This window comes from Propithecus coquereli, unplaced genomic scaffold (genome assembly GCF_000956105.1).
Source record: "Propithecus coquereli isolate 6110/MARCELLA unplaced genomic scaffold, Pcoq_1.0 Scaffold114, whole genome shotgun sequence".
Lineage (NCBI taxonomy): Eukaryota > Metazoa > Chordata > Mammalia > Primates > Indriidae > Propithecus > Propithecus coquereli.
The window spans coordinates 3,440,022-3,453,175 of record NW_012135414.1 but is presented as its reverse complement, the minus strand read 5'-3'; the positions used below and the strand labels follow the sequence as shown (position 1 = coordinate 3,453,175).

General features: G+C 45.3%; 1 protein-coding gene across 1 annotated transcript; it reads left to right on the top strand.

The window, feature by feature from the left end:
• Nucleotides 1-255: 255 nt before the first annotated feature.
• Nucleotides 256-12,461, top strand: NUDT2 (nudix (nucleoside diphosphate linked moiety X)-type motif 2). The gene is made up of 4 exons (XM_012657132.1): nucleotides 256-322; nucleotides 8,871-8,941; nucleotides 9,117-9,257; nucleotides 11,864-12,461. Exons 3-4 carry the CDS (start codon nucleotides 9,131-9,133, stop codon nucleotides 12,178-12,180), a joined length of 444 nt encoding a protein of 147 aa, XP_012512586.1. The 5' UTR covers nucleotides 256-322; nucleotides 8,871-8,941; nucleotides 9,117-9,130; the 3' UTR covers nucleotides 12,181-12,461.
• Nucleotides 12,462-13,154: the final 693 nt, after the last annotated feature.

Below are 13,154 nucleotides of genomic sequence, written 5' to 3'. Positions count from 1 at the left end.
TGGCCCGCGCGTCGGCCGTCTCGCACCGCCCACCAATGGACATGCAGGGAACTGGTTGTCGTTCGCCTCCTTCTTCTCTAGAAGACCAATCAGAGATCCGAGGAAACACTGGCATAACTCTCAATTACAGTCCTTCAACCAATCGTGCCACTTGAGTTAAGATCTCGCGACGTTCTCAGTGAGAGAAAGGCACCTTTGAGGCGGGTCGAGGATCCTATTGCCCAATTCTGTTGGTTGCCCACAGCGCAACCAAGCTCACCTGATTGGTCGGTGTACTTCCAGTCTTCGTTCAAGGCCCACCTCCTATCTCCCTCTGCTACGGGTGAGTAGCCTAAGAGGCCGCTAGATTTAATTCTCTGTAGAAAAACTGAGGCTGGAGCGATGGCAGTCTGCAACTAACTAACTGCAGGGTCAAAGGTGGACGCGCCCTCCAAGGTGGCAATGAGGTGCGGGCAGGCCAGGCCCCATCCGCTCGTAGGACCTCAGTTTTCCTGTCAGCACCGGAAGAAGGGAGGGTTCAATGACTCCATGAGCCTTGCTTGCCCCGATGCGAGTGGTGATGGGGTGGATCCTCAGAATCCCAGAGACGGGCGAGGCCCGGGTTTAGGGCCCAGCGGCCCGGGCGCCATACCTTCCCCTCCCTGGGCCTCAATTTCACTTTGTTGTTACCCGTTAAACGCCACCCGCTTACCAAAGAGATTTTATGTTTTCTAATTGCTTCACTATTGAGTGGGTAATATCGTAGCAGAAGTAAAGAGAGTCACACGAGAGTCCCACCACTTAAAAACGCAGCAATAAGGATGTGACAGCTTAAAGTAAACTGAATGCAATCAAATTGTCAAATGTAAAACGCAAATGTAGAGTCGAGGTTAAGAGCAATGATATCGGGAATCAGGCAGACCTGCATTTGAGTCACTGCCCAGACACATCTCCGAACCATAGTTTCCTCTTTCCTCTTCTGAAAAATGGCAGTAATGCCTCAGGGGGTTGTTGTGAAAATTAAGTGAAATAATGAAGGTAAAGCAGTTGGCACAATGCCTGGCAAGTAGTAACTTCTCAAAAAATGGTAGTTATTATCCTCATAATAAGAACGAGCTAGCCGGTGCAGTGGGTCATGTCTGTAATCCTAGCACTTTAGGAGACTGGGGAGGGAGGATTGCTTAAGGCCAGGAGTTCCAGACCAGCCTGGGCAACACAGCCAGACCCCATCACTACAAAAATAAAAAAAATTAGCCAGGCATAGTGGTGCATGCCTGTAATACCAGCTCTTTGGGAGGCTGAGGCAGGAGGATTGCTAGTGCCCAGGAGTTTGAGGTTACAGTGAGCTATGATTGTGCCACTGCACTCCAGCCTGGGTGGTAGAGTGAGACTCTGTCTAAAAAAAAAAACACAAAAAACAAAACAAGCAAATACACTAGTCAGTAGGCTAGTATACTTACTGTAACTGAGTACCCAGTTTAGCTCATATCCAGACCCTCTGTTTACATCATTTATTTTAAACTCTACAACAACCATGAAAAGTAGGTGTTAACTTCATTTTACAAATGAGGAAGTTAAGTATCTTGCTCTAAGTAACAACTATTAAATTCAGTAGTTGGGTGTTTCTGACTTCAAAGCCAGCCATGCTTTTCTGTGTTGTGTTATGGTGTTTCCGACTGAAAGAGGATGGAAATACTTGGAATACCAGAGAGATTGGACAGGTACTTACCCAAATTGGAGGGAAGTGGGCTGCAGAGGTACATATAGTGGGAGCGAAATCTTTCTCTAATAGAAAATTTCCACTGTGGGAAATGAAGAGATGGGAGGAGATGATCACTGAACTTTAGACCCATCTGTTCATTTACCTTGTGGGTAGTCTGTAGCACTTCAAATTTAACTTGTCCCAAACAGAAGTGATTAGCTTACATTCTAACTCCTGTACCCATCACACTGTACCCAAACCATATACCTCTCTCTCTTTTCTTTGGACTATGAAACATCTCTCTCTTTCCCTTAGACAATGAAACATCAGTATTATTGATGTTTTATTATTTTACTTTGAGATAATCTCTCAAATTCATCTCCTCCTTTCCTTTCTCACAGCCTCTGCCTTAATGTATCATTTGACAAGTACGCTGTTGTAATAGGCTTGTGACTGGTTGGTCTCTTTGCCTCCAATCTTTTTTTTTTTTTTTTTTTTTGAGACAGAGTCTCACTCTTTTTGCCCAGGCTAGAGTGCTGTGGCGTCAGCCTAGCTCACAGCAACCTCAAACTCCTGGGCTCAAGCAATCCTTCTGCCTCAGCCTCCCGAGTAGCTGGGACTACAGGCATGCACCACCATGCCTAGCTAATTTTTTCTATATATTTTTAGTTGTCCGATTAATTTCTTTCTATTTTTAGTAGAGACGGGGTCTCGCTCTTGCTCAGGCTGGTCTCGAACTCCTGAGCTCAAACCATCCGCCCGCCTCGGCCTCCCAGAGTGCTAGGATTACAGGCGTGAGCCACTGCGCCCAGCCTTCCAATCTTTCCTTATAATTCATTCACCTTGCATGCTGCCAGAATGTGTTTGTGAAGTGTCAGTCTGACCAAGTTACCAGCCCTGCCTAAAACCAGTCAAAGGCCTCATTGCTTACAGAATATAAAACTAAGCTGTTTACCAATGAAATGTCATTTTGTGCTTGAGAGTCTTTGCCCACCCTCTTCCCTTTGCCTAGAATGCCCCTTGTCTCCACCTTTATTCTGCCATCCTTCAAAATCTTTGTGGGGTAACCCTTTAACCTAAAGATCCTTTTTTGCTACCTTTCCATCTTACATATACCCTTGTGATGCACAAAATACACTGTAATTTGTCTGTTTGAATGTCTTCCACTTTCACTAAGCTGTGAACCTCTAGAAAATAGGGGCTCACGCCTGTAATCCTAGCTCTCTGGGAGGCCGAGGCGGGCGGATTGTTTGAGCTCAGGAGTTCGAGACCAGCCTGAGCAAGAGCGAGACCCCGTCTCTACTGAAAACAGAAAGAAATTAGCCAGACAACTAAAAATATATAGAAAAAAATTAGCCGGGCATGGTGGCACATGCCTGTAGTCCCAGCTACTCGGGAGGCTGAGGCAGAAGAATTGCTTGAGCCCGGGAGTTTGAGGTTGCTATGAGCTAGGCTGACGACACGGCACTCTAGCCTGGGCAAGAGCCAGACTCTGTCTCAAAAAAAAAAGAAAGTAGGGGCTTTGTAATATTCAGCTTTGTATCTACCTTTCAGTCTTTTCACATTGCCTGTCACATAGGACACACTCAACAGACATTAGATTAGTAAATGAATCCCCTTCAGACTCTGATATTAGAATTTCCCAAGTTTGCTTTCTAGAATTGTACAGCAGATGGCACTAACAGGCCACTTAAAAAATCCCCTTCACTAGGAATGATTTTTGTCCCAACCTTGTCTGACTTTGGCCTCATCCTAAAAGCCAATATTCATGCCATTACAGGTGAAATCTCCTGTTTCTTCCCTCAGCCAAATAGCAAAGATAGCAAAATGACTCAGCAGCTTGGTCTCTGCAAGAAGAATGGAGTGGCAGATGTCCAGGGAAAGGTGCAGTTAAGGGAATATTTTCTTTGTCTCAATTTATTCATGGTAATTAGGAGCTTTTTCCTTTTTCATTCCTTTCTTTTTTCTTTTCCTCTTTTTGTTGTCGTTACAAGAGAGAGCTTTACTTGTGGATGGGCGCCACATTTCTGTCCACTCCAAAAGGGAAGAAGGAAACTGGCGAATTGGAGAAAAGACAATTATGATTCAGGAGGTGAGGGAAAGCTGAGCAGTCACATAGAGTTGCTTGTGGGCAGGCAAAGAGTTGTCCTTCCTCCTCACGGTGGAGTGACCTGGCCAAACTTTCTGGACACTAGAGCCCTAGGTTAGGTTCTTGTGTGCTTCTCCAAAGCTAGCATGGAGAGTGTTCCCAATACTTGTTGCATGGGAATCCCCAGGCTACTGGGTATGGTTTTGAACATGTGGTTTTCTGCTTCCCAGAAAAGAGCAGAAAATCTTATCAGATAGGCACCCTTAGGAGTCTTACACTCCACTTTACCCGTCCAGTGTCTTCTTTAGGCACCAGAACTTGCATATACCATCCTCTCCCCCCAACTAAAACCTGTTCAGTGGAAAGGATTTGAGCTAGATATCTTAACCTCTGTATAAATACATATTAAAGACTGGGAATTTTGAAACTGGAAGAGATTTTATAAATCATCTGTGTGTGCTCTCTCAGGGCCATTTGTGCCCTAAGCTCTATTCTTTCATGTTGAGCAGAGCTGTGAAAGCGAAAAAAACATAGACTTTGGAGTTAGACTTACTTGGATTCAAATCCCACCATTTACAGGCCAGGTATGCTCTTGGACAAGTATTTTAACCCTTTTTAATATCTCAATTTCTTCATAAACAGGAGATAATAATGTTTCTCTTGAAGCGTTGTCTTGAGCATTAGAAATGATAGTTATCAAAAACCTTGCACAGTGTAACTGGGACAGTATAGTCACTTAATTGATAATGTGGTAGCCTGAAACACTGTTTCTGCTAAGCAGATTTTAGACTATTGGGAATAGGTCAGAGGGAGAATTTTGAGAGCTCCTTCTATATCTAAAGGTATGTTTATGAGCGCTTTTTATAGCACTATGATTAATTTAACGAAAACATTGGAACACATTGGCATAGCCATTTATTTGTAAATTCTTTTTTGGCATCCAGGTCCTAAGCCTCCTAGGTTGTGAGAGAATTGTATATAGAGAGAAAGCCAAGAGTACTTTTCCTTAGCTTCTGGAACCTTCTGATGACATTGAGGGGTTTTTTTGTTCAGGTTTTTTCTAACCACCTCAGGCACTCTGCCACTTTTCTGAAGTGTGAATTGCCTGCTGTCAGCCTGGAGTTCTCACCTCTGCAATCCTGGCTGCAGGCATATTTGCATATTGGATGCTGTGTTCTTTAACCCCCTGAGGTTTGAATCCACTTGGAGTCCGCGTGTGAAAGCTGGCTACTTTCAAACCCCTGGACAGTTTTAGCTCCATGGTCTCCAGAAAAACAGAAAACCCCCAACAATAGCTCCATTCACTTTTATGTAAATGGCACTCTTCAGGAAAACACTGGGCTATTTCCCAGGGCCCCAGAACATACTCAAACATTTGTTTGAGTGGGAGGTGGGGAAAGAGTTCCTTTGAGTCAATGAACATCTGTTGAGAGCTGCTGTGCTGGGTCCCAAGGAAACAGAGCTTATAGTCTGGCTGTCCCCTGCCAGAGGTACTGACAGAGATTTACCTTGCTAGGTAGGTATATGTGCTTGTGGTGGCTTTGTATTGTATCAATTTAGCTAAGGAGAATTCCCAGGATTCCCTTCCTATATGGTTCCCGGTTAGGGTTGACCACAAGAAAATTTTGTGTGAGATTTGGAAAGCTGAAGTGAAGTAGCAGCCAGTACACTGCGAGGGACAGAGTAAGGCACCGGGCATGGTGGCAGTATGTATGCTTTTGACACTGATCTGCTGGCTCACCTTGTTGGTGAAGGATAGCACCGAGGCCTGCAGCTCTCTGAGCTCCTGCTGAATCTCCTCCTTCAACTCCTCTGAGTCCTGGGCCAGGTGTACATTCAGCTCTGTGGCAAAGGGCTCCACTTTTTCCCATAGGTCACTTGAGTCACTGAGCTTAGAGACAGTGAAAGGAAGTTGCACATTTCAGTTTGTCCTCATGAGTTTCACTTGTCTTCCTAGGTCCCAGTGTGTTCGCACAGGTTGCAGTTTGTCCTGGCTCTCCTCCATTCACATCCAGTTTTCTTCACAACTGTTGGCCTCACTGACTATTATAGAGACTTCAGGCCCAGTGCCAGATGCAGAGGCAACAGAGTTGTGTGGATTTCTTAACCAACTTCCATAGTTGCACGAGATCTAATCTTTATAATAAATCCTTAGTTTTCTATTGCTCATAGCTTTTGCTTCTTTGATCTAACCCTGTAGTAGAAGTTTGTTTGATGATGTGATTAGAAGCTAGAAAGCTTCACGGAGAAGTGACATCTGAGCTGCTTTTGAAAACATGAGTAGAAGGTTGCATGTGTGGAGTGGGTGGGAGGAATTCTGGAGGACAGCCGGCTCAAGCCAAGCAATTGAAAGGGCAATGAGAAGTTCTCCCTTTCTAGAAGAACTGTCCTCTCCATGGGTACAGAGCGTAGGTGGCGAGTGGGCATCTGATCCTAGCTCTTCTGGTCCCATTGAGATGAACTGTTAGCTGATGTGGCTCTTAGATGTGGTCATCCCTATATACTGGCACCCACTAAAATACATTCTTGCTAGGATGCACCTTTGTCACTACCCTAAGATTCCACCCCTGCTCCAATACTGTGTAGGAAAATATTGGTCCACTTTCCTTTCCCTAGTGGCTCGACATGGCCATCCCAGGCCTGTCTTTCTTGGCTCCCTACGCAGGCATCTTTGCTTTCCTGTGCTGTATCGGTGGTGGCAGTGGTGTGGAGGAAAACTTTGGGGCTTCCTGTCCTAGGCAGGGCACTGTGCCCTCTAGTCTTGGATGCCTAGGCATATCTAGTGGTTCTAACATTCACTCCATGGGACCTGAGGCAGGAACAAGGTACTCTACATCTTATAACCTTCTAATACTTTTTGAGCATCTTTATAGGGAGGGTATGGGATCAGTTATGTGTTTCTGCTTAAACTGTGAACCAGTAATTTGAAAGCTTTGTTCACCAGTTCTACAGTGACAAAGTGCTTTCTTCTGGCTTCCAGAATGGGGAAAGTTCTTGGCATAAATAGGGAGGGAGTCCAGGAAAATAGAACATAGTATTTAATAAAAGCCTGCTACCACTTTATGTATGAATTTTTAAACTCAAGCAGGATTGCATTATGCATACTATTCTGAACCATATTTTTTTCACTTAATATGTCTGCAAATCTCTTCTTACAAGCAGTACATTTAGTTCTGCCTTGTTTTTTTTAATGGCTTCATGATATTCCATCATGTAGATATACTATACTTTTTACTCATTCTCATATTGGTGGATCTGTTTCTGATCTTTTAGATATTATAAACAAGGTTGTAGTGAACATCCTCTTGTATGCATCTTAAACACCTGTCTTTCTGTATATGAGAGTGCCTAGAAATGGAATTGCTGGTTCTAAGGGAATATACATTTTATGTTTTGATAGTTATTATCAAACTGCCCTCCTAAGGGGATATGCTAATTTACTCTTTCACCAACAGTATATGAGAGCACAGACTATTTAAAAAATGCCCTTTGAGATTATTTCCAATCCTTAAAAACTTTTGGTACAGGTTTAGAAAGGTATGGAAAGGTCCTGGTGTTGGTTGTGTGGTTTTGATGAGAAAGTGCTATTCCCTAGAGTAACATTATTATCTGTTGGCAGTCCTGAGAATTGCGCTGGAACAGGTTTCTGTTTGGGCCTGATTTGTATGCCTTTGACAGCCACAAGCTCATCTTTATTGAACACCAACAAAGGGGCTGTGGAGGACAGCAGCTCCTGTTCCAGGAACGCTCTCTGCATGAACTCTGCTGTCCCTGAGCACCAGCTCCTTCTGTGGCCCTGCTGACATGCTCAGGCCTCATCCTGCCTGGGCCACTCTCCCAGGCCTCCACTGCATTTGAGACACCTGACTTTCTTTCAGTTCTACTGCCTCATGTTAAGATCTTTGCCCATGCTGTTCCCACCTGGAGTACACTCTGTCCTCTCCTTCCCTCTGCTGACTTACCTTTGATTCATCCTTTGCTTCTCTGCTTAAACATCCTCCTTTCAGGAAGCCTTCCTTGATCCCTCAGACAAGGTCAGGTTACCCATCACACATTTTTCCTTTGTAGCATGTACCTTATAGGCAGTTATTTTTTAATTTGTTTAGCTATTTGATTAAAGTCTGCCTCTCCCATTAGAGTATTAGCTGCATGAAGGCAAAAGCCTAGAGCGGTGCTTAGTACCATAGTAGGTGTTCAATATTTGTTGAATGAATGAATGACACAAATTTTTCTTTAGCAGGGCCTCACATAAAATATCTGTAGTATTTTTTGTTATCTTGATTATGAGTCCCCCTTCAGATGAATTTTCTTTTCAGTTGTGCAGATATTCTTACTTTTCTCCTTTCCCTTATCTTTTTTGTTGTGGTTGGCTTTTTGTTCTGAAATGGAAAAATCTTTATTGTATTGCTGATTACAAAATGAATACATATTCTCTGTAAAATTTCAAACTATACAGAAATATATGGATCAGAAAATGAAAGTCTCCCCATAATCTCATCATCCAGAAATCACGATTAATGATGTGTATCTTTCTAGACATTTTCCTACACACATGGAAATCTATTGAGTGCTTATTATGTGTCAGGCACTATTCCAAAGCACTTTTACAAAAATGAAATGATCTAATCCTCACAGCAACCTTTTGAGATGGAGCTATTATTATCCCATTTCACAGATGAGGAATAGGAGGTCACATAGCCAATAAGTGTCAGAGCCAGAACCTGAACCCCAGCTCCAGGATCATGCTTTTGATCACTATGCTATTAATAGTTTGTCTCTGATGAGGTGGAAAAGAGACTTTCTACTATGTGTGCCCTTTTGAGCTTTGAATTTGGACCCAGTGAATGTATAACATGTTAAAAAACATGGATAAAATAAAGACTCAAAGAAACCAACAAAATATTTTTTTCTTACAGCAACCTACCCTCCCTAGGTAACCCTTCTGAATCAGAATGTAGGCTGAGGGGAATGGGATTGTAGGTTTGATGATAATACTTTTGCTACATCTCTCCCATTCCCAGCGCCTCTCTTGTTTCAGTGTGTTCGCTTCTGAGGATCTCCAGTCTCATAACAAACACACACCGGCCCTGTGTCTTACAGGGAGACCTGGAGGAGTTGGGATAGAGGCCACATTGAAGGTAGTTGCCAGGGTCCCGCAGTTACACACAAAGGTCAGTCTCTGATTCCTGGATGCCCTCATTGGTCCTTGGCATGCTGCCTTTTTCTGTGGGTTATGAGATCACCGTTAGCTAGTCTGTGCTACTCTTCAGCACCAGAGTGGTACCTTCCAGTATAGATCTTCCTATTTTGTGTAATTGCCCAATGTCCCACATCTTCTTTGTTAAGTCCTTAGATAGACCATGGCTGTGAGAGCATGTGGCTTGATCATCTTCCGAAGACGCCTCATTCCCAAGGTGGATAACAATGCGATTGAGTTTCTTCTGCTGCAGGCATCAGATGGTATTCATCACTGGACTCCTCCCAAAGGTGCGAGGCCAGAGGGGCTGGCTCTTGGGAAATTGCCGAGTGTTGCTCAGAAATCCATCCTGCTAGTCCCTCCACAAGGCTTGTTTCCCAATGACTGTGCAATAGGAGGGGTTGGGGTAGGTAGGAGTCTTTGATCCTTTCTACATACAAGGTCTCCAGGCCAGGACAAAGCAGAGCTGCAAATAGAATTCCGTGACTGAATTCCAGAGCAGCTGCAGCACCTGGTGTTTTTGTGAGTATCATTGACCAGCTCTCCAGCCTCTGGAGTGAATGGCTGAATAGGAGAAAAGCCACTGGGCTGGGAATTGGAGACCTTGGAGTTGAGTCATGATTGAGATGTGTGCCCACCTCTCTGGGCTTTGAGTTTTTCATTTGTCAAGCAAGAGGCTGACTAGAAAATCCTGTTTTCTTCCAGCTCCCAGCTATCTCTGATTTCATTTGATTAAGTTCCTTTGACTCCCAGTCTAGTGTCCTCTCGCTAGGTTTTTCTTTTGAACTAAACACACAGAGAGTGTGATTTCTGGAGTGTTTCTGAACATGGTTTGAGTTGGAGCACGGAAAAGGTGGGTTCCCTGATCATAGATTCATCTGCAAACTCTGGCAGGAGTGGATGAGTGAGGGGATAGGAGGACCCTCCTCAGACCAGGGGGCTGTGAAGATTACAGAGACTTTGGGATCGCAGCTTGGCCAGCTACCTATGCCCTGGGTCTATCACTCAGCAACCAGGGTGGAGTTAGCCAAGTCTCCAGGGGGCAGAACAGTGAAGACTAGTAGCCTGAGGCCTGAGACTAGGCCAAGATCTGTTTGTAAACTGGCTGGTTTTCATCCACCAGCATTCCTGATCCCACCTCTAAGAGGAAGAAAGCCTCAGTCAGATGGTTCTGAAAGAGAAACCAGGCTGTGTAGGCAGAAATGGGAAAAAGGAGCCATCCTTGGTTGAGGCCATTGACATGGTCCCAGTGGGCAGGGACAGACTGTTGGCTCTGGCGCCTGCTAGGATGAGGAGCCCAGAGTGAACAGCCCCCAGACACAAGAGAACAAGGACTTTAAAAGGGAGTATTGTGGAGAGAGGTGGACAAGGATCCAGGGTTGAAGAAAAACAAGGAAGTGGGAACAGGAAATAAATTTTGCACATTTGAATCGTACTGGGGAGAAACGGTGAAAAAAAGAGATGGAAGTGTCACAAATACTATGAATAGGAATATTCACACTTGTCTCCTGACCACCTAAGTCATACTTTATGGTTCCTCTCACTACAAGATGTGAAAGGACCTCTCCTAATCCTCTCTTGCTTGGGCTTGGGGAGAAGTTACCCTGTTATCATTGATGGGCAGAATATTGAATAGATGCCTTTGGGAGGGGTGTGCTCAGAGATTCCCATACACCTCTGAGGGGAGGTAGGGCGTCTTAAATCACTGTCACCTCTCATCACCAGCATCCCTCCTACTGTCCTCCCCCAATGAACTACCTATCTGTCTTTGTGTATATCACTGTAGGAGGTACTGTGCAGAGAAAATTCCCCAAAAGCCATGAGCTAGAATGGGTTTTAAGTGCTAAGTTCCTGGTTGTTTTTTGTGTAGTAGTGACTCACTCAGGGTACTGTGGACCTCTGGGAAGGAGGAGAGCTAGGGTATAGCCCCATCTCCAAACCAAGGAAGGCACAGCTAAAAGTTCCTACTCCCCATCAGCTCCTGGACCAGGAGGCCATCCCCAGCAACTTGCTGGAGCCATGAGTAAACAGAGGCTGCCAGACCCTCCCCAGTCCTTCTTGTTCCCACTGGGGAAGCTGAGAATTTGTGGGAAGGGCCTAGAGGTAAAGCTGTGGGCTGCTCCAGTCTGCAGAGCTTCAGATTCTTCTGCAACAGTTTCTTGGCAGCTGTCTGCTTGGTTTCAGGTCTTGCCAACACATTTTCTTAGAACTGGCTCTCAGCTTGTCCTTAGTCTAAGTTCCCATCAGGACTTTCCCTATGAAACTGAAATCTGGCCTTGCTCAGTTAGAAGGATGAAAACAATTTGGAAAAAGCCTTGATAGCTACTTGGAAACAGCTGCTGGTACAGCAGTGCAGGGTTTTAAGCCTGTCTTTTGGTCCTGGGACTTCAGAGTCCAACCGTAGACAGTGTTAAGTCCTCACTGGATTGTAGATGAAGTACTCCCTCTTTAGCTAGCTCCCACCTGCTAACAGGGGATTGCCCGTCCTTAGAAAAATCACTTTTAGTTCTCCAAGGGAAAAGTGGTCCCTGAGAACATGGGATAAGGAGAGCTCCAAAGAACAAGAAAGCAGAAGTCTGAGGGAGATCATCTTTCTCAACATCAAAGAGTAGTATTCTAAACCTGGCTTGCCAAACACATGGTCTGTTTCACTCTCTGCAGACAAGACAAGGTGGGAAGGAGGGATTGCTCAGACCCTGAGAAGCAGATACTACCTGCCTTGCACCCTCTTCCTAGGCATGTTAGGATATCGCCAATCCCCAGGCTTCCTTTAGCCTAGGAACACCAAGAAAATTCACTGAAGACCCAATCTTTAAATCATCTGGCCTGGAAAAATCCAGCTTTGGGGCCTGTTAAAAATTTCCTCCTTCTTCTCTTCCTCTTTTCTCCTAACCAGGCCATGTGGAACCAGGAGAGAATGACTTGGAAACAGCCCTGAGGGAGACGCAGGAGGAAGCGGGAATAGAAGCAGGCCAGCTAACCATCATTGAGGGGTTCAGAAGGGAGCTCAATTATGTGGCCAGGGAGAAGCCTAAAACAGTCATTTACTGGTTGGCGGAGGTGAAGGACTACGACGTGGAGATCCGCCTCTCCCACGAGCACCAAGCCTACCGCTGGCTGGGGCTGGACGAGGCCTGCCAGTTGGCTCAGTTCGAGGAGATGAAGGCAGCACTCCAGGAAGGACACCAGTTTCTCCGCTCCACAGAACCCTGAGCTGACTGGAGTCAGCAGAGTCAGTTCCTTTGGTGGGATCCTTGAGGGCCTGCTGAGATGAACCCACCCTCAGGTCCAGGGAAGGTTGTACTGGTCTTTGGCTCATTACAGCCAAGAGCAGATAGGTTAGTGAAATCAGCTCAGGACCCTCAGATGAAAGCAAGCAAAAATCTCAGCTGGGTGGAGAGGAAGGCAAAGGAGAAGTAAAAATAAGGGCAAGCCCAATATGTGTATCATTGTACTTTATAAATAAACCTCAAGCAGCTTATCTATCCTTCTAACCTGTTGTGCTTATTTCTTGGACTCTTGCCCTTGGTGGGGAGAAGAAAGCTAAAGTGAATTTAGAGCTCTGTCTTTAACCAGAGGGAATCCTGAGTCCATACGCTATACCCTAGAGAAGCTAAGGGATAGAGAGTCAAAATGGGAGAGAACCAGCACTTCCAGGGTCCCTACCTCTGGAACTCTAAGCACTCTCATTCCACCCTACCAATGTCCCCAAGACTTCGTGACCCATAGTCAGGATTTCCAAGTGAATGGGACTGGAATGCAGAAATTGGGTCTGTTCTACTTACTGATGTATCTCTCCCCAGCACTAGGCATATATCTTGTAGGTGCTCAGTGAATAGTTTCTTAAATAATTAATGAGAAACCCAAGGAACTTTGGGCTCCCCAGGTCACAACAGGGAGAGGAAGGACGGGCAATGCTGGACCACCAGGTCAGTGACACATGCTCTCTGCCCACTCAGCCCAGGCCTGCCTCCCAGAGTGATAAGCCTTGCCACCCTAAGGTCACTGGGAATGAGGCAAGCCCAGGCCCACAGGGCTCTGCTAGGCTACCCAGTGGCCACGTCACTACACCTGTGCGTTACTTGCCCACAGCTGCCTTCCCACCTTCAGCAAAGCCTCATCATTAATGTTTCTCTCTTCCCACCTACTCCCTTTCTCCACAACTCCACTATAAGGCCCAGAGGTGC